At 37.7% G+C, this 25,144-nt stretch overlaps 1 protein-coding gene and 1 long non-coding RNA gene across 3 annotated transcripts in view; one reads left to right on the top strand and one right to left on the bottom strand.

Moving 5' to 3' along the window:
* Positions 1-25,144, top strand: part of LOC126857037 (uncharacterized) — a 75,201-nt gene that overhangs the window by 14,896 nt on the left and 35,161 nt on the right. The window lies entirely within an intron of this gene.
* LOC126857012 (lachesin-like) overlaps positions 1,761-25,144 on the bottom strand; it is a 194,548-nt gene continuing 171,164 nt past the window's right edge. For both annotated transcript variants that reach the window (XM_050606079.1, XM_050606078.1), the window contains 4 exons: positions 15,624-15,680; positions 15,331-15,417; positions 8,213-8,311; positions 1,761-6,037 (listed from right to left, as the gene is read on the bottom strand). In XM_050606079.1, coding sequence (XP_050462036.1) covers positions 5,967-6,037; positions 8,213-8,311; positions 15,331-15,417; positions 15,624-15,680 — 314 coding nt within the window. In that variant the 3' untranslated portion in view covers positions 1,761-5,966. The remainder of the gene's footprint in view (positions 6,038-8,212; positions 8,312-15,330; positions 15,418-15,623; positions 15,681-25,144) is intronic.

Below are 25,144 nucleotides of genomic sequence, written 5' to 3'. Positions count from 1 at the left end.
GAAAAGATAATAAAAAAAATTTGATGGGTCAATTTATAATTATCCACTTCGTGACATTATTCGAGTACTTTTTGGCAATTCTTTTGAGGAGAAAAGAACATCCTGACAATGTATCTGAAAGGGAGGAGGGCATTGGAGAAAAGAGAAGCATGAATGAATGAGGATGAAATGCCTGACGAAGCGGCCGTTCGCCATGGATCGTATTATGAAGTAAAAAGACCAACACGAGTCCGAAAGTAAATTTAATTCATAATATGCTGCAATGCTTCCTCTTATCAGCAACTCAACTCTCATCAAGATTTCATTGAAGTTTTTCTTTTCTCTTTGGCTTGCTCCAAAAACTCGCTGGAATATTTTGTAAGCTGTAAACAACATTCACCATGGCAATTATTTATTTTTCAAAACAATAATAATATGTAATGTTGTTATTCTGGAAATCCTGTTAAGAGATATGAAGAGAAATTTAAAGTGTAATTTATGTACATTTATTTTAATGATCTTTTTGAGGATGAGCAGTCTTGTAAAATTTGTTGTAAATTTTTGATTTATTCAAATCTTAAGATATATATTTCCCTTCCGTTATTGTTAAGAATCAAATCTATGCTTTGATAAATATGATATTTGAATTTCTATGTTAAAAATTAAATGCTCTACTATTTTAATCAACATGTTTTTCAAAATATTCTAATATATTTTATTGACAATATACGTATAACGTGAGAATCGAATAAATGAGCCGCTTGAATGAGTCGATTGTGAACGCTGCTTAAATTCCGCCGCAATCTCGTCCTCTAATTCTCAAACGAGAAATAGCGCGGTTTTAATTAGCGATTGCCGGGCTTACGGGCTTATAAACTGATAGTGACTTGTCGGCGGGCAAACGTACATGACGCGTTAGTCGGCTCGTCTTGGGCCGCATGCGGAATTAATCCCACGGTTAGTATGCCAACCGGCGAATCGCGGTTTGTGTTACAATATCAACGACAATAGACGGCGAAGTATTGTGTAAAGGTTGACACATACTCCCTCTCGATCTTCTAGCACGATCCGGTTATCTCCGCTACACCGACGTATCCGACGTTGTTGAACTTTCGTGCCGTTTCTCCCCCTTCTCCTTTCCATTCCCCTCACCCATACTTCGAGCATATAAATACATAGTCAACCTGAGATTTAATCCGTCGATGGTAGATAGCGTTTCACTTCGCGGATTCACGCGGTCCAAATATTATGAACAGCGGCCTAACGCCGTTTCCTCGCCATCTCGCCGAATGTTGCTCCCCTCTTCTCCTCCCCCCCTCTCAGTCTGCATTTAGCTTACCCGCGGTAAACAGAATCGTGAGCCGAGGGATGATACGTTTTCGGAGTTCTCTCATAAAGCACGTAGACTTATATTAGATGTTTAATTAGGATACAGAACTGAGATCAAATAATGATAAACGAATCGAGATAATTTAGCAACGAAAGCCCTCTTTTATTTGTGACAAAAATTGAAAGAATTATATCTTGATTCTTTATTCTACGTCGAGACGATCGGCAATTTTATCCGCTTCCATACTTTTTCTCGTATTACTATAATATTGATATAATGGACCGCAATACACAAGCGAGGGATAATTATAAATTAGGAAATAAAGTTTTCTCTCTCTTCTTTCATCTCTCTCTCTATGCGCAGCTTCATGTGGGGAGAAAGGATTTTATATTCATCGAAAAAGAAGGAGATAAGAGCGAGATAAGAGGGATATTGAACGAAAAGAACAACGTGATTTGTAGAGTTCTTACGTAACCCCTTGTTTTATTACATATGTCGAGAATATTCATAAGAACTTCTCGTTTCTTCTTGTTTTTTTTTTTTTTTTTGTAAATAACAACATTCAACTCAACATCGCAAAGCATATCATAATATATTATATAACATATATATATAGTCCCCCGTAATTCTTATATTTATATTTATATATATATATATATATATATTTATATTTTCATATTTATAATCTGCGTGTCATGTATACATATATACCTTCGCGTTTAATATGTCTCGTCGCGCGCTTATAACGCTGAGACGGCGAATTTTTCACGTCGATTCGTATATTACTCATTAGGTGAAAATATCACTCGCTAAGATTTTACCCTTTTGCGCGGGGAGTTTCTCCGTGCGGGGAACGATGGCGTACGAATGAACTGAAAAGCGAAAATTGCAACAAAAAAAAGAAACGGAAAAACAGATTAATGACACGTCGGCGTACGCGACACGCCGCACACTATTTACCGCAGTCTGCGAAGCTTACTCTACGTGTAATCCTTATCACTTGTATACTTGTATATTTACAGGATTCGTCGTTAAGACGAGTCAACATTCGAGCACCCTTAGACCGATAATTTGAATAATTCGCGTCGCCATTTTCCCTTAGCCAGTCGCGATTTTAATTATAAGTCTTTGTCTGTGATATGAGACTGTTTTTTTTTTTACCTTCGAAAATTATTTTATAATTTCAGTTAATTTCTCCCATTCTTTCGGTCAACTGGTGATTCGCAATAATTTTGTGAATTTTCCAAATTTTTGGCGCGTTTTGCGGTTTAGATTCATGATTCAGCCGAGATCCGGAATCGGAAAAAAAATACGTCGCGTCTGAACGACGCTAACGGAAAATGGCATTACGCACGTTACGCACGAGAAATCACTGTTGCTTTACACAACGTGCACAATCACATACACGCGGGTATATCCACGTACATACATATGTGAGCTCTATGCGAGCTCTATGTGAATTAACGGCAGAAATCGATTCTCGATGACGTCTTTCGAGTTTTTTTTTGGCACGACCGACTTATTCTTATTTTGCGGCTAAATTTTTGATTTTTTTATGGAGATGAAACTATTTAAAATATTAAACTCTCACTATTTCGACAATCTTTACGTCTCGTGCAAAATTATAGAACATACTATGTTTATTGATCCGCGCATTTATATATGTGTATACATACGTAGCTTTATGACTGATTAAAGTCATTAGAATAAAATTAAAAAAAAAAATAATCGGCCGTGCCTATTAATGCTTTAAAATAAATGACATCACGCTGCGCCCCGCATCGAGTACAATTATCTTTCACAGAAAACTTGTAAAGTATTTATAATTGTTTTCCTGCCAAAGTTACGTAAAACAATTAAAAGATTGAACTGAATAAATCTATGAAAAAGATAGTACTAATAATAATTTACATATAACACATTTTTACATACATTTTCATGCTAAATATAAAAATGCATTTTAAAAATATATTTAAATATTATTATTAAATGCAGTCTAGATTATGAAACATTTCTGTCATCATCCTTTTTTTTTTCTAAACTGCTCTTTTCTAAACTTTCATAATTTTATTTTACCAAGGTCGAACCGCTTACAATGCACGTATAATATTTTTTTAATGCCGGTTAATTTAATGCGTAAACGCGCTAAATATTTCATTCGACAGTCAGGGAAACAATCATTAGTTTGCGTTGAGCAGATCAAGATTCGAATTCGTCGCGATAAGATTTGCAGATTACTTACATCGCACCGCGAAAACTGCGGCGCGACGTGACGCGACGCGAGCGCGTGATCTTTCTCATACTTATGACTCTTAAAATGTTACAAGACCGAGAGGTAGTCTCGCGAATGATACGATTACAGACCTCATCAGGGTAAGTCCTACGTAATCCCTAAGTCGAGCCGTTCCCTTCTTTAATCCGTAGCGGGCATTAACTCCTTTGCTCGCAGAGTGCAGGGACTCTCGAACCTGTTGCTTTAAACAAGATGTACGCTGAATAATGGATATTTCTAAGTAGTTCGAAGCCCGCTTAAAACCGATGTGGCAGCCGCTCGCAACTGTCTGCGAACAAATCCCAATTTGATCAATTAACGCGTAAACAAATTGATCGCGCGACGTAACGGCGTGGTGAAACGGGATTCGATCACCTTTCGAACAAATTTCAATCAATTCTTTAATCCCGCGAATAAATTTTTGCAAAAAATCTCCACGTTGATGTGTGAATATGAAATGCATATCTGTCGATTTGTTTTATTATGTACGTTTAGAACAATCAATGTTCTTACAAGAACATTTCTTTGCGTGTGCACAAAAATAACAAATATAATAAAAGACAGGTAATAAAAGATAAGTTTTTAATGATATACTCAAAATCATACGCACACTTATCTGCGATTATGACGTCAGATGTGTCTGGTCTTCTTCGCATGTCTATTGTATACCTCACGTGTCGCGATAACGCTGCTACATGTGTAATGATAAAGTGTGCTAAAACCTATTATAACATCTTTTATTATTAAACAAACCTGTAAACATTTACACCTGTCTCACATTTGTATTTACGATGTAGTGTGATAATAAAAAAGGGATTTTTGTCTATTCACTAATCCGTAACGTAATAGAGAAGGTTTCGGCACATTCTTTTATATCGGGTATGGATTTTGACACGCAGAAGAATCAATTTATTTTAATGACAACAAAGAAAGATCCATATGATATCTTGCTTCTGATTTTATATGTGACTTCGAAAAAAAAAACTGCTTGCAATCAATGAACGACTCGATTGTTCGTTATAGCATATCTCCGTTCCGTTCTATTTCCTCTGCCGCAAATTTTCCATTTTCTTTTTTCCTTTTCCGTCCTCTCCGTGCTTCTTTCGACTGTCTCCTTAAGCGAGAGCAACTCCTCTGCACCGAATCTGACATTTTAATCTCAAGTATCCAGATGGGATCCATGATTTCGTACGTAAGGGCTCGAATGAGAAGGAATCAGAGAATTTGGAATGTACTCTTGGCAGAACAGAAGAAAGGGTGTGTCTGCGGAGGGAAGAAGTGAAGAATCGATGCTGGAGATAATACGCGCTCGCGCAATGCCATATTTCTCTCACGTTTTAGTTATATCCGAAAAAAAAAAGTTGCCGATGCTTAAGGAATACATCGCAGCTGAAATCGAGTCAGACTTGATGGTAATAAAAAATAAATTCTGCTTGAAACGCGATACTCCCGCACGATTGTTCTCTCGGGATACACACATCATATTACGACGAATGATTTTCAAACGCAATTCTCTTCCACGTTGTCAATAAAATTGAAAATCTTTATTACATACTAATGAAAGAGATGAAATCATGTTTTTTTTTTTCGAAGAAGTATAGAAATTTAAAAATAGTCCAAAATCCCATTGGGAATGGGGCTTTTTTCCTCAGTCATAAACTTTAATCCAATATTAAGCTCGAGTGGTTTCGTTTTGATATTCCGAAATACCGGGATTACCGCGCGACTAAAATTCTTCCATGATGCAGTTAAAAAATATAACGACTCATTCTCACACGTTTCCAAATTGCACTCGCAGAGACGGGATCACTGGTATTTGTTGTTGGCGTCATTGATTACAGCGTTATATAATATATTACACTGAAAGCGATAGTCGTTGCACTTTGTTAATATCTTCCCTTCTTCATTCTCGTTGTTCCGTCCATCGCTGCGTATCTCACCCTCGTCTGAATTCATGGATACACACACACACACACACACACACGCGCGCGCGCGCGCGCGCGCACGCACACACACAACAGACAAATACAACATACACACACGCAATCTTACAATGAGGAGAATCGGTGGGGGAATTCATGCTCCTTCAATTCTTGGCCACTCTTTGTCGCTATACTAACTTGGCACGCGCGTAAATTATTCTCCGTCATTTAATACGAACATTAACTACCCCGGTCAGTCTTTGTGTCACTCGTGTGTAATTATGTGTTTGTACGTGTGTGCATGGTTGACAATGGTGCAAATGTATGGATGTATGGTGTGTGTGTTCTTCATGTATCGTTTAAATTCTAAAAAAAATTTTCTTTTCTTTATTCTTTAATCGAGTTCTTTAATTAGGGAGAATCAACACCTATCGCGTATCAACGACGAAAACTTAGGTTTTGTTTATCGAATTATCGTTACGGCCAGAGTAATTAGTAGTAGCGTCACGGTCGTCGTCACGCTCGTTGCTGAATCTGGAATTAGACAAAATTTCACTATTTAGGGCAAAGAGCACATTGACAAACTTTATGTAGAAATAATATTTTTTAAAAATTAATTATGCGCATCTGTCACATATTTATAAAAATCAATAATTTGCTTGTAGATACTAGTGCTGTTCTATTTCATAAATTGTTCTATTTCAAGAATAAATGTCTTTTTGACATTAATGAATCTTTGCATTAATAATACGACATTGATAAATCTATATAAGAAATTATTTTTATATATCGTTGTATTTATAATAATTAAACTTTATTATATATTTGGAAATGCGTCTATGTTTTAAAAGATTTCAGCATTTCAAAGAAACTGTAACACAAGAATAATATTCCTTCTTGTTGCCACGAGGCAACACGTGAATAAAAAAAGAGAGCTCTTTTGCCATCGGCAGAGAGGTCAATGCACAATCAAGGACTCCTCGACGAGAATCTGTCGTTACCCCGTTGCACGAAGCTTGCCACGAAAGAATCCCTTTCTCTCCAGATAGAGGATAGGGCGAGGAAACAGAGACAGGGAAGCGAAGAGAGAGAGAGAGAGAGAGGGGGGAGAGAAAAAGGTGCCGATGGCCGACAGGCCGAGCGAAGTAGATACAGAAGGGCTGGAAGAAGGATAGACGCAAAGGGAAAAGAGAAAAAAAAAATCGGGAAAAAATGGGAAGTCAGTTATTCTTCCGGTTGGCTTGCTGCGTACCGTTAGCTATTACTCGCTTGGAGAGAAATATATTCTCCGGCCTTTTCCCGGCCTCACTCATCTCTAATTACGAATCAGAAACAACCCGGTAGGCCGCCGCCTCTGGATCACCCCTTCCGTCCACCCGTTGTTCCCTTCATCCACCCTCTTTCACGGCCCTTTCTTCGTCTTCTCGAGTCTCATCCAAAGGCTCGCGCAAGCAGTAACTTGCCTCGACTCCCCTTTCTTTTATCCGGCCCCTGCTGCGTTGCCCCGAGAGAATTCTTTGCTACTTTTATACGATCTTACCTTCCTTCAGTTCACGATTTCTTGCCCTATCCCACTCTTTTTTTCTCTCTTTCTTTTCAACTCTGTGAGAGGAGTGGCGCGCGTTATATATTTATGATCGATATTTATATCTCATTATATTGCGCGTAAAAAATTATACGGATGATGTTCTGTCGTATTAGATTTCTAACTAAAAATTCAAATTAGTATATTTTAGCGAGTCTATACATTTCTCCACGCAACACTGAAAATATCTATATATAGATATATATATACGCACACACACACATATTTATTTAATATAATGAAAATGCGATATATGATGTGAAATGTACATGAGAGGCACGTCTTTTTTTCAGTATTGGATATCGAATCCATTGAATCCATCGCAATTGTCTGAGTATCGACCTCAGCTTACAATAGAATTAAGACCAAGCTCCTCTCTCGTCGAGTAGTCCTTGTTAACATTTTACTTCGGAAAAAAATTTTCCGAGTCCTCTCGAGCGCAACATTCGTTATTTCTCGCACCAATCTTCATTTACGAAGACGCTTACATGCGGAGGTTTGCGACGCAATTTTCCTCGTTACGATTTCGCTCTTTTTCCATGCAAAATTACCTACTTCTGCGATACTATCGCGATCGTCTCCGGACTTTCACACTGCGCCATTATGCAAATTCTTTTTAAAAGTAACCGTGGTCGAGCGAGATATTGAGATCGGTATGGAGAACGAACGCGGATTGAATTACCGAAGAAGGAATGGGGGGGGGGTGGGGAGGCGGGGAGAGAAGAAGAGAAGACGGATGAGAAAAGGGGGAAAAAAATGCGAGCGTATTATAGAAAAGAATTATCCAATAATGCCGAGGGCTCGATGGAATTATGAAAGGTGCTACACCTGGCTTGGACCAGCGCTCGGAAACGCAGCCGCTTAAATGCCATGGCGAAGCCGCGAAATGCCAGATAAACCGCACCTTCTGAGAGGAAAACTTGTCGCGTTTTGTCTCCTAGCGTAAGACTCGTTAGTCTCCACGATAGCAGCAGGATACTCATTGATACCGATATTTTTCTCAAAGAATGTGTTAGTAACAAGAAAGAAGGATATTTTTGCGCAAATATAATCTCTTTGGGAAATTTATCACGAAAAGTTTATTACGAAAAATAATAATAAATATCAAATAAAATATCACTTACCCTTATCAGGAGGCCAGTTGTAATTTCTTTTCCTATCCAATTCGGACAATTTTTGCTCCGATCTTCCGATTTCGTTAAGATTCGATTGGAACTTGGTACCTTGAACAAAAAAAAAAAATACGTGAGGTGAGAAATATATAAAAAAAATAATTGTGAGAACTATGTTGGCGTTAACGATGCATGAAATACACGAGTAACCCCGATGAAAATATCTTGTCGAGTTGGAAAGTTCACTATGTATTAACGGCCATTTGTGTTTTTCCCGGATGTTACGGAAATGAATTAAAAATTGAATCTCGCCTCGAGACAGTATAGCACAAAGTCGAGTCGAAACGAGAGGATCTGACGGGGATCTGAGAGAGATAACAGAAAGAGCGAAAGGAAATTGTGCGATTCGCATAGTCCATGGAACCGCGGACAAAGGGTTGTGCGACGAGTGGCCCTCTCGACTGAAGATGTTTACGAGCCTGTTAGCTACGCATAAAGTGGGTGGCAAACGCGTTAACTAGTATGCAAACTCCGAGTAAACACAATTCCCTTATCCCGCGCCAAGTAGATTCTATCCATGACACGACACACGCTTGTGTTGCTAGCCCGTCGGTTTGGATTACATTCTTGTAACAAAATAGAATTCGCGCGACGAGTATATTTTGATAAAATTACACAGTTAGACTTTACATATATACAATATGTATATATCACGTGTATACAGTATGCCGTCTTTGCCGTGTATTGTATTACACGCTAGCGGGTTGAGAGAGACATAAATAAATAGACATTACAAAATCTAAATTAATGAATTTAAAATAAACACATACTATTAAGATATAATAATTTTTTTTTTTTTTTGATCAAATAAATTTAATTTTATCGACTAGACAGTTGATATATATCTTTGTACATATATTTTTAATTCTATTATGTTTATACCTCTAAACATAAAGATATTTTATGAGAAAATAATAAAACAATTAGAAATAGAAATAATTACGAATAATTTTTAACATACACATAAATACTAGTCATTAACGATTGTTTGACAAAAATTAAAACTCTACCATTATTTCAAATCCATTCATAGTTTACATCTACACGCACATCCATAGCATTTCCCGTCATACAAGTAAGATTAATCAATCGTTATTATAAATTTTTATGACTTTTCCAAAGCAGCGTGCGTGCAATAAATTAACTAAACTCCACCGACAGACGCAAATGCGTCTAACACGAAGAAGAGGAAATAGCCGGCACAACCTGCGCTTACGGCTTAATTTCGAGATCGACTCGCGGAGCAAAGCTGCTCGTGAGTACCGCTTTGTGTCTTCGTTCGCTCCCTCCCCATCCCCCTGATTAGATTTGTAAGTTCACGGCCCCCGAGGCAGAGCGATGCAAGCTAGTTCGGGCAAGGCGAGGTCGAGGAACACGATCTTGGCACGATAGCCTATTTCGGGTAAGGTATAATGGGCGATCATGACGGTGGTGTAGGGCGCTTGCGCCACCGTGTATGCACATGTTCGTGTATGCATAATACTAGAGTAGCTGATAGTACGTAAGGTCACCGTACTACGGCCGGATACACCCTCGGACAACGAGGTGAGACACCGTTGTACGGCGACGCAATGGATAGGCTAGACAGACGTATGCAAATCTCGGCCAAACATTAGCAGTGACAGTGTGTATCATGCGCTATACGTATCACGCTGCTGCTTGTCCGGAGGGAAGGGCCAGTTCTATAGTTTCCTATACGCGAGAATCTCTATCGCGACGCGGGCGGCTGTTTCTATAGCTAATGCGTGGGCGACGACGTATTTAGGGTACCAGACGTATGTATATAGCTGCGTGAGTCCGGACACGTGTAAGCTTATGGGAGAATGTTATCTGTATAGCAACCCGGAATTTTGTTGTCGAGATAGTCGTCACAATTGCGTGCCGATAAATTTTTAAGAATGAGAAAAGATCAGCAGGGAAGAGGAATAAATATTAGAATCGATATATCATTCTGTTTTTAGACTCTAGACGCTAAACGTTTAATATGAAAATTTATATCATGGATATTTACTAGAGATTATGCGCTCTTTTATCAGATTGTATTTTGATAATATTATTTCAAATATTTGAGCAAATGATCTGAAAAAACGGAAGAAAACTGAAGAAATTGATATTGAAAATCATGATACTCGTTGGAAACTACAGAAACATGAGAAAAATGATGAAAACAAATATGAAATATATTTAAAAATTTACATGTAAATTAAAATAAAATATTAGTTATTACTTTAGATTATATGATTTATCGGAAGAATCACAGGAAAAAAATTTTTCAAGTTGAATAATTTTAGATACAAACCGATTTAGCATATAAACGAGGCAATGAATGTACAAGCTATAGACTTTTGATGGAATAAACTCAATAAGCGAAGCAGGTTTATATTAAAGTTTTGGTAAAGTGTAGTTTACCTTGCTGAGGAATAACGATATGTGTATATCAGTTTAAAAAAAAAACATATGTCGGGTTTAATATTTCTTCTTTTATCAAAAAATACAGATAAAATAAAAATAAATGTCGACGAAATTTATATTTAATTTGCAATTATATTTTACACACATTATTGGCTCCTTTTGATCTCGATGAAATTGAAACGTTTAGCGTCATTAAAGTAAATATTCCAGAAAAATAAAAATATTCAATTTTATGTATTGTACTTATACAGAACGTAATCAATACATTAAAAATGCCGTAAGCTATATATATATATATATATATAAATTAATACGAGAATCGGGTGCTTTTGTGCGAACGTGTTTTACAGTAGGGAAAGATAAAAAATATTGATAAACGTTTTCAGACGTTCTGACCTAAATTCGCGTGTCGCATATAAAACTGCGATGAAACATTCGCCGGTGTGATATTATATCCATCTATATCACCATCCCCTCTCTTTCAAAGTACGATCTTTGAAATATCTAAAATAAGAAAAAAATGCATGAATCGTAGTAAGCTGTAAGGATTTAATCCCCCGATACTTCGGTATTTTTGTATCAGACATAATTCACATACATATATGTAACGTGTTAAACGATGTTTTTAGTACAGGGCAAGATAAAATATCAGTTCTAAAAAAAGTTTGTAATTCCATTTATACGCAAATACCTAGTCTAAATAAATTCACCAAAAAAGATAAAGTCGCATTAAATATAGAAATTATTTATAACGTGAATCAATTTGGAAAAAAAAAAGTATTGCAAGAGTTCTGAAAAGTTATAGTTTGACGGTTATTGATTTTTCGTCTAGAAGAATCGCGATATTCGTACACTTATTCACGCACAGATTTGCACGGATTCGAAAACGAGTCGGTGCAATGTTTAACATATTTTCGAAACTGTGTGTGGATTTAGCCCGCTTTCTGCGCTCCGTGAATATTAAACGATTGGCGTGTATGCGCTCGCTTCCTCGGCGAGCTGCTGTTGGCCGATATTGGCGCGGGCGACAAAGTCAATGCTACCCTGTGTCCCTGAGGTGCGGCTGCCTGGCTAACTTGTTCCCCAAGAAAATTAACAGCGGTCTAAGGTCGTGCCCACGCTGAGATCTAAACTTATACAGCCGTGTCACGCGGCGCGCAATATTGCCACGGCGTGTTGTACTTGTAATTAACGCGTCTCTTTACGATGTTGATTCATGTCATAAATAATTTTGCTCAACCGACAGGATTTTACTGAATTCTTGGAGAATTTGCTTTGCTGACATTTTAAGAAAATACCTTACGTTTAGCGTTTCGAATTCGCGGTGCTTAATTCATTTCCGATAAAAATTCTCAAATGTACATTTATAAGAAATTCAGTCTCCTTTCATCTAACTTAATTTTATTTATTCAAAGGAATGGGGAGAGAAAATAAATTGGCCATATTGCGTTTTTACGTTTTCGTTCTCTCTATTCTCGATACTACATACGCATGCTACGTACGATAGAATAGGGGACGTGTTAATCGTACGAAGGCACGCGGCTAAACCAATACACGCTATACATGCTCTCCGAGAATTACAGGCGGGTAACGCTGCCCCGGGGAATTAAGCGACACCTAAGGGCATATGTGCTCCGGGAGATGTCACGATACCACGACAATACTTGCTCTGTTTCCCATCGGAACCTCAAAGTGACTTATCGCCGTAGGCCGTGTACGGTCGCTTCTGTAATTTGCCGTCGCGAGATGCGAGCTAAACGGGAAACGAAAATAGACAAATACCTATGAAAGGTGCAATTATACGATGACTCAAAGTATACATGAATCGTCGCAATTTGCAAGCAACGCAATTACGTAATATAAATACGTAATATTACACAAAGAAATTTTTTAAATATCTTTTAATCCCTTTGACGTATATCTCGATATATAATAGATGCATCTTGTGCGAGAATATCTTTTTTTTTTTTTCATAAATATCTTTTCCTTTACGTCGTACGCTGCTTCATATTGTAACGTTTACGTGCCTTTTCGTGCTGCGTCACATGAATAGCATTATATCGTCTTATACGGAAAGTTAAGATGCAGTGCGCGCTATGTTTAGGTATTCTCAACGACGGATTGTCGCAAGTCACTACGAGCAAATAAGGGGCTGTTTATGCTTGGGTTTCCTTCTGCGCGAAGGAAACCCGCGAGCAAATCTTCTGTTTAATCTTAAGTGTACACTTGTGCCCTTTAATTTTCAACGATACAAATAACGAGAAGCGACAGCGCAAATAGGGAGGGAAGGGGCAACCGCTGCATTGTTTAAAGAACGTATTATGAAAAGCAAAGGGCGCGATGAGGGGGGAAAAAAATGAAATAAATTATGTGAGAAAAAAATGTACTGCACAAAGTAAGAGAAAGTTGTTGGTGAAATCGCGTAACAAGCATGGATACAAAAAAAAGAGATGCTGGCGGACCAAAAGAGAATATAAGTCAAATAGATATGTTAAGGAAAGAAAATGACATAAAAATAAGCTGCTTAAGAAAATAAGAAAAAGATGAAAGCGAACTCGGTTAAATGTAGCCAAAAGATAAAAGAAGAAGAGAAAAAGAGAAAGGACAAGGTAAGGGAAAGAGGGATTCTCGGCGGCATTGAAAAGGAGGATGGAACGAAGAGGGAGAGAGAGAGAGAGAGAGAGAGAGAGAGAGAGAGAGAGAGAGGGGAGAACGCGAAGGGAGCAAACATTAATGCCACCTTGCAGACCGCAGATGTTGCAGCAATTACAAACCTCATCCTTTCTTCACAGCCCGTCCTTCCTTCCCTTCCTCGTGCTCTCCGCAAATAGAGAGGGAAAGACAAGGAGACATATGCCGTATTCAAACTTACCACATCCCGTTCACTACTACGTCTTCCATCCCTCTTCATCTTTTCGCTCTTACCTTTCCGCGCCGTCTACCCCTGTTGCCTTCGCCCTTCCCTTTGTGCGATCGAGTTATACGAAAGAAGGTAAGGAAGGCGGACACGGTAGATACGGAGACGGTGGTCTCCCCCTCAACGAGACACGAATTTTCGATTAAATTTAACACGGTAAGGCGGCAAAAGGAGCGCTAGCGCGCTGCACGCTGCTGTTTTAGGCGATAGAGCAAAGCGAAGGACAAAGAAAGAAATAGAGGGACGAGGGAGAGAAGGGAAAGGCGAGGATAAGGGACGGTGAGGACGCGGACTACTACACAGTGGCGGCTGATATTATTCTTGGGTCTTCCACGCTGGAGCATTATTAGTTCCGGCGTGTTAGCATACATGAAATATTGATGTTACAGGGATCTCTTCAACCCTGTTCCCAGCTCACTCTCTCTCTCTCTCTCTCTCTCTCTTCCTCTCTTCCTAGCCTCTCGATCCATTCATCTATCCTTTCCGCTCTTTCCGCGTAACCACCACTCGCGTGTTCCTGTTACGAACATTACGAACATCACTTCAGTTACCTCTTTTCCTACCCCTTCCCTCTTCTCTCTTTCTTGTTACCTTTACGTTTATTCTCTTATTGCTTTTATTATCTCGCTTTAACCAAAGCTTTTTTGATAATCGTTGTGTGTTTTGATTTCCTAAATAAATACTAAGAATTTAAAGTAGAGCGCAATATACGTTCTTTTTTTTTCAAATTATTACGTTTCAACTTTTAATTTATGTGAAATTTTTTTACGCTTTTATTAGGGATTATTGATATCAAAACTGTATGTGATGCTGATTGAAGATAATATCTCTTCGCATTTTTGCGATAATGAAGATGATTTTACATAACAAAAGAAATATTCGTCTTGGAAATTCTATCTTGTTGTAGACTCTATTTTCGTCGTTCTCTCTTTTGCCCCGTCTTTAAAGAGCAGACTGCTTGCTCTTTTTCAAACCACCCTTAAAGCCGCAATCGATTCCCGGGATTCCCCGGTGCATCTCCTGACTCCAGTTAACATCGAAGTTAATAGCGTCGGAGATTCAAAGTATGTTACTGGAAAATCTAGTTATGAAATGTCATTTACTTGTATGTGATGCTGGATTGAATATGTAAATCCGCTACCTAGGTTGAGATTTTACTAGGCTATAGAAATATACCGATGAAATATTTGAATCTTTCAGTTATGTATTCATCAAGAATTTTTTTCAACGATACGAATGATCGATACATCAATATGCAGAAGTTAAAACAAATATATTCAATGCGTTATTGACGTTTCAATTTGTATTGATATTCTCTCGCGCAGCTTTCACATCAGATCAGTGATATATTCTATTTAATAGACTTTTCCTTTCATCACTTCCGACATTACGTCAGTTCTAAATTCTGTTCTCTGTCTCGTTATCTTTGTTTCCTTGTTTCAGACGTGTTCTTTGAGAGAAAGAGAGAGAGATCCGAATGATTGATGCGCTCTTCGAACAGAGATCAAGACTGACGCAAGAATACTTTTCTCAAATATATTTCAAGTGCTTGTTACTCTCTTCGTATATTGCGTGCCAGCCGACGACTGCGGATGAGGTACTTTGTTGAAATGCAACAATGCGTAGTCAATTTCGTAATTTGTGAAATTACGGAATACGTACATACGTTGAATGAATTATGTAAGAAAAAGGAATAAAAAAAGATATATCGCTCTTTCTCTTTCTCCGAGAGGATACTCACCTGTCTTGATATTCTTCTCATTATGAATTGTCAGCGAACTTGGATTTCCGTAAACAGAGTTATTCATCTCCACCATGAAATCCCAATCTGCAAGAGTAAACGCACGCGTTGGAAAATTAGATTCATGCGACCGACAGTACGTCGTGAATAATATCGATTGTATATTATATGGTACCGTCAGATTTTTTACGATGCGAGTGGTGCGATATTAAAAACGTAATTTATCAATTTTGCTACAATTTATTATATTTAATCATTGCGAATATGGTAAGACTCAACACTCAAAATCTTACCTTTCTTGATGATCTCCGTGGTAGACGGACTAGGACTGGTGCTAGGTGGTGCGGACACTGCAACAAAACAAGTTTTCCTCTTTAATATAAACTTTAATATAAAACTTGAATCTACATTAATGTCGTATATATATTTCGCGCAAAATTAATTATTCGATTTCTTTAATAAAAAAAAAAAAAAATGCTTCTTCATTTATCATTTTTTTGTTGTTTTCGTGAGGAAAATAACATAATTATTTTTCTCAGTTTCAGAGAGATTTATTCTTTCAAATGTGCATCCTCGATCTCTCAATCAGTCCGGTCATATTTTCCTTTCTATGTGTTGTTGATTCGCTTGAAATATTTTTCTTACTTTTATGCAGATTTTTAATAAAAAATATTTAAGGGATGCATACATCTATTATTTTACATGTATCTATCTTGTGAAGAATTCAAAAAATTACACGCAATAGTCAGGAAATTAAAATATAGAATTAAAAATATTATACCCATATATTTACATGCAATCCCCCTTGTCCTTCTAGATTGGCCAAATTTCGCACCACGCGCTGTTATGGATCGCGCCACCTGTTACTAACTTCTACCCTAGAACATATTAGCCGCTGTGGCGCCGGCCAAGCCGGCCAAACTCTACATCATATTTTACTCTCCCAGTACGTACTACACGCCTTCTCTCCTTTCGCCCCCTCATTCGCGCCTCCCCGTAAATTATTCGCGATATACATATACCTGAATAATTATCCATAATTTCGTTTATCTTTAGCGAAAGTGTCATTGATCGGATTTACAACTAACTATAATTATCTATATTAAAAAATTTTCCTACAATAGATTTAATATTTAATCATAAAAAATAGTTATAAGCTTTAACCTTTATAGGAAATTTTTTTTTTTTGCGGAAAGTTCCAACATATATTTAATTTGTAACGAAATAAAAACTTTTCCAGCACACGCGCACGACATTACATACTGCAGTTGTAACATAGCGAAGTACATCTTTTTTTTTTTTAACGTCAAGTTTTTCTCGAAACTGTATCGTGATGGAGCACTTTGAAGGCTGAAGACGCATTATTAAAAGTAGAGAAAATATAATTATTCACTTTATTACTGGATCTAAAAATTATTATTTTTGCTTCAACTGTGTAATTTTAGCAGTACTGATAAAATAAAGGACGCGTGATAATATAGACATTTTCAATGATCCGAGAAAGTGCACGTCAAAGGGGGTCATTGCTATGTGTCACAAGCGTATCTGAATGATTACTACGCCGACAGAAGATAGTAGAAAGTGGCACGCGATGCATACTGCGAAAATGCATTCTCTCCAAGGTAAATAGGATAGGGTGACAAAGTATGCGTCTCGGCAGATGTGTTTACACACGCGAACGTAATGCAAATATGCAGTCGCCGTCTTTTCTGTAAGATAATACCTAAATGACTTTCAACCCGTTCCACTCGATTAGCTACGATACCGCAAACATTATAACAACGGGATATATATCCGTGTGGTTTTATCTTGCGACATTTATCTCATGCACACGCTCGAAAGATGCGGATATGGAATTAATAATAGTTTTATTATAAAAAATCGGAAGAAGTGGCATTAAATTCGCGATTGTAATTGTCTGTTCTATTCGCAAGCTTTTGCATGTGAAAATCAATATTTCGAGAGAAATATTCAAACGAATGAATTACATTTATTAGAAATTGTCATCGTTCGCATCGTCATGGTTATTAGGAGGGAATATTATCCAGTTTTATAGATATAAATATGGCACGCGCGATGGGCAAAATTCATTTATCACTTTTGCAAGTCACCGATGGAAGGCAGAGAGATTAAAGCTGAGAACGCAATGAGGAAAAAAGCGAGATAGCAGAAGAAAGTGAGAGAGGGAGAGAAAGAGAAGGATGGAAGAGGGAAGAGAAAAAAAGGCGTTAGAGGAAAAGAGAGAGAGAAAGTAAGGCAGCGACTTTTCACCTTTGATTTATCGCGCTAACTTTTATTTTCCTCGGGAGATATTAAAACCCGTTGTCCTGACCATTTAGCCTTGCCGGGCTGATTGATGATTGAACCAGTTAACGTGACGAATCAACTCTCTCATTATGCCCGATTAAATACGACCATGTATCTTTGACTCACCAAAGCTTAGAAATAACAAAAATCGATCGTGTCATTTGATTGGAATTTAATTCAAAGATTTCTCCTCCTCACATACATGGCTTATAATCAATAATAATTAACCGAAAATTATAACGGAAGTTTATCATAAACGATGAACAATATTTTTAAATTTAACGACAATTTCGTGAAAATAAACTAAAGCATAAAATATAATAGATATATTGTAAAAAATGTAAATTGCAATTTTCTTTGCTGAAAATTTCTACGCCCGATATTTACATGTACCTATTCGACTTATCGTTGTTAGCTGAGCGAAGAGAATTCATTAAAATCTTAAGACGCCTTAATTAGTCTAATAGCATCATCCCTTTTCATCGGTACGTCACTAACGCTCCCTTTCTCCCTTTCCCACCAGCTCATCTGCCTGCCATCCAATTTCTCCTTCTACCATGTGACTACAATGAGTACGCAAGACGTACAAATATTGTCTAGCGTAAATGTTATTCATAACGCGGATAATTGTTACCATATCCTACCGTGATTATGAATTACATAGAAACGGAAATCGACTCCATTTTCAACTTATCGAATATAATATATCGAAACGTGTAATAAATTAAAATATCAAAGAGAATTAATTTAGATAAAAAAAGCATATTAGCAGAATTGAAAATAATTGTAGCACGGAGACTTTTCGACAAATATCATAGCTTCAAAGCGCTGTAAGAACAAAGTTTTAAAGAGCAAAGTTATAAAGTTTATGACAATATATGAAATTGAAGTGCCTTTTTAAATACATAGTTTTTTTTAACTAATTTAAAAATATTTTTTTGATAGAAAAATCGAGGCTGATTGTAGTTTATCGCTTTCCAATATTTAACTTGTAAATGAGATTCTAACATAAAATTTTTTTGCTTGGCAAATTGTTTTTTACTTTCTGTTCTCGAGTTTAGTTTGCCAAATGCCATTGTCCGCATAATTTGAACCGCTAATTTATCAAAGATTATCGTGCCCTCAATATTATTATCGCAGAAAAATAAATTTTGAATTCGCCTTGAAGAATCGGTAATAAACATCCGACGATTTCGCGACATTCCGTGTGTAATTCGTATCACAGTTGTACATTTTTTACCACATGCCATAGCGGGCATCATAATTAAACTAAGCGCGGTCTGAATTGTAAATCGGTTGTGTGGTGAACGTGCGGACGCGTTAGGATTGCGCCGCCGATTCCCACCAATCGTCAATGTCGCCATTATTGCGGTCGGACCGCGATCATTAACTAAATCGACGACAGATCGACGTAGGAAATAATTTGCTGTAGGCGTCATCGAATCTCGGCGCAGCACGACAAGCAGGAAATTGCCAGCTCTTCGTTGGGTTACGATCGCGTAACCCAATTCCGCGAGAGACAATAGGCCAACGAGGCGCTTTTGTCAGCGGCTGTCGCAACATGTCTGTTGTAATTACTTGTGACGAAATCCCTTATACTAACATATCGATCCAAGACGCTCGACCGTTTGATCCAATTAACGATAAGGCTGCATATACATATACACATTCGAGTCGCATTAAATACACCTCGCTGGGAATACATCTAGGCCCTTCTCACACAAACGCCGAGTCAAAGTCCTCTTTGATAATTACCGACGTACGATCCGTCACATTAACGCATCGATCCATTAACCTGGAGTTAGCCAGGTGAGCCTCAAGGCGGATGTTGTGACGATCCCGCGAGATTACCGAGTCAGTGATTGTGAGGGAGTCGGGCGGCTTCCTCCTCGGCGTCCCATACGTGATAAAGGGAGCGGTTGGGGCGCGTCGTATATTAGACGACTCTCTCTTGACATATCTGATGACTTTTGCAGGAAAAATCCTTTTACGACAAGTTTCGCATTTCGTCGAGAGAGTTTCCGGGTAAATAGACTCCTTAACGATCAAAAGGGCCGTGGTATGTTCGGTAACGTAGTTAATAATTCTATCAGGGCTGCCCTCGCCTTTGTGTTCGCCGGGACCGTATTTCTAAACGGTGATCTCTCGATATAGTAGCCAATGGTGTCCACCGGAAAGCATTTCCTCGCGAAACGGCGTGGTCGTCCATCCGAGGGCGTGGATGCGCGCGGTTAAGGGTAGCTAAAACAGCTCGTAGAGGTACCGGGAGATAGGGGGAAAAGGGGAAGAGAGAGAGAGAGAGAGAGAGAGAGAGAGAGAGAGATTGAGGAAGGGGAGGTAGGGAATTAGTATGCGGCGACTGTCACGGCGCCATCCCCTCGACTGCGGCGCCTTCCTGCACCTTTTGGCTCAACCCTGGACCACCCGGGCTAGACCGTTAATTTTCCATCCCGTGACTCCAATCAATCTTACCGCCGTCAGCGAGTCTCCCTTATGGCGATACCCCGTGCTCCCCCTTCTCTCATTCCTTCGGCACTCGATACGTTATACCGTCTGCCACCTCGGATTCCAGCCGCTGTCATTTCCGGCTTCCTGATTCCGATGCGCGACTACTAAACGCTCGACGACATGCCGTCGTTTGTCCGAGAGGCACGACACGCATGTAGTGACTGGATTTCTAACTTGATTGCCGCGATTAATTGAAGAAATTTTGATTTGACATGATTAAAAAAAATTCCCAATAATAATTTATGATTAAGAAAACGACTAAAGTTTGTTTATCAATTTATCGTTTATAAGTTTAAATCCATGATATTGCACATAATTTATATTGTTATGGTTATTCTTCTATTATTTTCTGTTATATTTTTAAGTTGCATGTCTAAAAAAAGGCATAAATAATTATATATATTTATTTATTTATTTATGTATATCCTAGCACACGTGCATATAAAGATTTATTTTACTGGGCGAGGATTAAATTTTTAAAATTACTCGATTTTTTAATACGCGTGAGCTCATCACATAAGTTTTTTAATGCAACAATCGTTGAATCAACTCAATATGAAGTTTTTTATTTTTGTTATTCCGGCTCTCAGTAATTATTCCCGTTCAAAATAACTGTGAAAGCTGTCTCCCTGCGAAACATTCTAGATTATTATCGTCCGAGTTTCCCATCCATATTATCTGCTTTCGACACTAGCCTCAGGGTTGATCCTGTCTCGAGTCAAGATTCGCGCAGCACGTAACATAATCGGCAAAAGTGTAACATTGGCTTTATAAAGCACGTCGAGACGAAATGGTTAATTTAATTTCTAAATTGCTATCTCCCTCTTTCTAATAATGTAATTATAAATAGTTAGCATTTCTTTGTCATTTCTATCGATATTACATATATCAGATATTTTCAACAATGTTAAGCTTTACAATATTTTCACATGCTTTATCGTGACTATGTAAACTCGACAAAGAACATCACATAACGTTCTCACATCTAAACCTATTATTGTTAGATATATAAAGCTTTTGAAGTGCAAATTAACATCTCTCGTGATACTTAATGTGTTGATAAACGGCTAGAAATTCATCGTCCAAATGCCTCGTTCGGATGACTTCAAAGTTTCGAAAGACAAGCTCGCGAAGAGCTTCTCCTCTCGCGAGAGAGTCTATGGCAAGTTGTATTTTACGACGGGGATGAAATCGCATTGCGTAACGTCTGAGACCCGGCTACGACAAACCACGAGGACGGATTTTGGATTCCGGCGAATTCACCGAACGAGAACTAACATTGCCATTCCCTCGACATTGCCGTCACGGATTTTATGGAAATATTTTCTCCTCTTTCGAGGATTTTCTTTTTAACGCGAGTTTTCCGTTTTCTCTCCCTCCACTCGGCACCCTCTTCTCGAATCCACCCCATTAATCGCATTACCGTAGATTTTATATATATATATATATATATATATATTCGTCGAGTCTCTTAGCCATCTTTGTGGCGTTTCATCTTCCATCTTATTTACTTTCACTGCCACGATCTTACTGATAATTAGAAATCTCATTGAATGAGAGTAAAGCGCACACAACATCTCATAATAAATCTGCAATATATAATCAAAGCAGATTTTCGTATTAATTATGTACATGTCATCTTGCTATTGGAAAGCTTTAGTATGCCAATTATGATGTCGGATTATGTTAGTGGAAAATAGTACGATTCGATTGAATGATTGATTGATTGTCCGGCATACACCTCGCTTAACAAATGCGCGGATTCAAATTATTTAATTCAAATATTTAATTAATCGAGCTTTTCTAGGAAACTTCGACTACTTTGAACATTGAGCGCGCAAACGTGCAAGTATCGCTATATTGATTTATTATTTTACAAGAAATATTAAGAGAAATTAGTGCAGAAACTTTTGACGCGAGTGATTTATCTTCTTTCCAAATCGAATATTATTGTTTGTTTCTTCGTTCTCCTGCACCGCGTTTTCTTCATACTCTCGCGAAAGAGGACACGTTAGACCCCCGGCAAGGAGAGGAGATGGAGAGGAACAAAGTTACGGCGCATCAGTTTGTTTAAGAGACAGAGAAGCCAGTAGGGGGTGCAGCCGCCCGGCGGCGACGTTACTGGCCGTTTGAGGAACGACTTTCGGAATCGACTTTCCTTGCCGGAGCGACGAGAAGTTTGGCAATTTCCTCGGGCTAATCTGCTGGTCGGTCAGCATTGAGATGCTGCGGGGGTTACTATCGCAAGAAGACTGGACGGAGAAAGGAGAAAGAGGAGGGAAAGAGATGGAGTGAGAGAGAGGGAAGAGGTATAACAGCACGCTGGGTTGATCCATCGACCACGAACGCCGGGTGGTCCCATGAATTATACAAGCGACTCTCCATCGCTCTCTTATTCGGCATCTCTTTCTCAGAGATATCCCCCGTGAGGATGAGGAGAGGAAGGGGAGAGGCGCGATCCTCCTCCCTTTAAAAGAGGGAAAGGATGCGGATGTGCGTGCCAGGGTGAGATCCAAACTTACACGTCGCCATCCGGCTGCCTTGACATGGCAACGAGTGACCACGTCCAATAAAGGATGACAATTAAAGCTGACACAGACGACGACACTTTTTCTTTCATTACCCCCGGCGCGTCCGTTGGAGGGACACGACTGATAGGGAAACTGTAGACGGAATCCCTAGATTGATGAGTTTCAGTTTGGAACGGCTTTCATAGGTATTAACTGCTTGCTTTGCGTGGTTCGCCGCAATAGAATGTAAGCCGTTTTTCTTTCCCGTTGTCGTGATCTCTACGTTTTTTTTTCCTACATCTTCTCCGATTCACTATTAGCCATATGATATCGTGCTAGTGCGACATGTATTTAACAGTGTCTTAGTTTTTCAAATACCGCATTCCAGTAACATGAAAGTAACTTTATCAACATTAATAGATCAATAAAATAATTCTCTCTCTCTCTCTCTCTCTCTCTCTCTCTCACCATTATCTAAATTATATATAAATTGTTGTTACCATTATCAATTAAAAGTAAAACTCTCTCCAGTAATATAAATCAAGAGAGAGAGAGAGAGAAAGAGAGATATAGATATAGATACATTATCTTTAACAGAGCACGAAATAAATTCTTATAATTAAATTTTTAATTAATGGACGTTTTTTAAACGTACAGAATCAAATTTTAGTATTTTAAAAATATCGTAGAAATTAATTGATAAATTTTGTTACATAAACGCGAAAGACAACGTAGATAGGAATCTTTTACCTTTCAATAATTTTAATAAAAATATTATTCGCGTATATATTTATATTATACTGTTATTACTTATAAAGAATAACAGATGTAATTATATTCAGTTATTTTAATAAAAATATTGTTGAATATTTAATTGTTTCAATAAAAATATTATTTGTATAAATTTATATACTATACTGTTATTATTAATACTATAAAGAATAACAGATGTAAAAAAAATAATGTATATAACGTGTCTAGATAGCAGAATTAATAATGGTTCAACGAAAAGAAAGATATACAATTAATTATTTGATTCGAACTATGTCTATATCGATACGTTCGTACAAAAAGCAGTTTTGTTGTTATTTCCCGTCGATATTTTTCCATTGACCCACTTCCGTGGTTTTGCGTAGCGATAAATCCGGGACAATCTCTCATAAAAAGTAGTTGTCGTTCGCTCCGGCACTTCTAATACATACGCAAATATGTATATACGCATATTGTTCGCACGAGAACGAGATATTTAACGAATTTACCTTTCAGGAGTTAACGAAGCAGCGTCCGCTACTCCGCAATTAATTCAACCGCGCGGTCATTAAAAATACACCATGCGAAATTTTCACAGTAAAGAGACAAAATGTGTTGGAAAACGGCAATTCTCCTTCTCTTTTTCTTTTCGTTCTTGCGCAGCATCGAGGCGTAAAGTTAATTTCCCTTCGTCGACGTTCTAAGATTTTCTCACTTTCGGAAATATAGCTACAGAGAGAGTTGCTATGAATATTCATGATTACACCAAGAATGTGGAAAATTGTTCGAAGGGCGCTAATAGATTTCGTGACTTAGTTTTACAAGCAAAATGTGCGAGTCGCTCATCCCCGTTATTGTGTGTGTGTGTATGTATGTGTGAAATCGGTAGAACTTGAAAAAAATGTGCCCGTAATCTTTTCCATTCGCGTAAAGCGTGCAATGAATTTAGCTAACAAGATCTCCCGTTCATAATTATTTCGAGTACGTATGAAAAAACGCGCCCATTAAAAATAGACTCTCAATTTTCGGAGAGCGTCATACCGGAGCGACAGCGCGCATTATTCTCAACTATATGACATGATTAGTGCGTTATGCTAATGTACGATTATTTTTTTATTTTTCTGACATAATTTCGTGTAAATGAAGTCATTTAGGTTACGATGTAATATATATAACATCATTAAGCGCAAAACATTTCTTTTGCAATCGTATTACATAGTTTAATAAAAAATTATTCCTTTTAACGCAAGAAGAAAAAGTAATTATTCCTCAAATTTTTAATGATGCTGAATAAAATACCCTTTTTACTTTAATTTTAATCTAAAGTTTATAACGTGATATAACATTTTTGAGAGACTAAAATCTTGCATTAAATCTTAAAAAGATTATAAAGAATAATTATTTCTTTTGAAGATTTATTATTAATTATATTATATCTCACATTCTATAACTTGTAGAGAATATTTAATATATATTTTATTATCGTATTTCTGAAAGCATAATCTACGTGAAGATTTTTAACAATGCTCTAAACATGAAGCAATAAATCGTCTTCTTATTAAAAAAATAGGAAAGATACAGATAACAATACTGACGGTAAAAATATCGGCAAAGTTACAATACTATGATGTTGCTAGAGAGTGGCGCAGTTTCGTACTTGGGTAGCAAACGAGAGTGTAAAATTGCTCGGCCATTGCATCATAAATAATTTATTGAATCGGGGGTTACTAAGAATCGCG

The sequence above is a fragment of the Cataglyphis hispanica genome, chromosome 20 (assembly GCF_021464435.1).
Source record: "Cataglyphis hispanica isolate Lineage 1 chromosome 20, ULB_Chis1_1.0, whole genome shotgun sequence".
NCBI lineage: Eukaryota > Metazoa > Arthropoda > Insecta > Hymenoptera > Formicidae > Cataglyphis > Cataglyphis hispanica.
The sequence above is the reverse complement of the archived record's forward strand: the minus strand, read 5'-3'. Positions and strand labels throughout refer to the sequence as shown.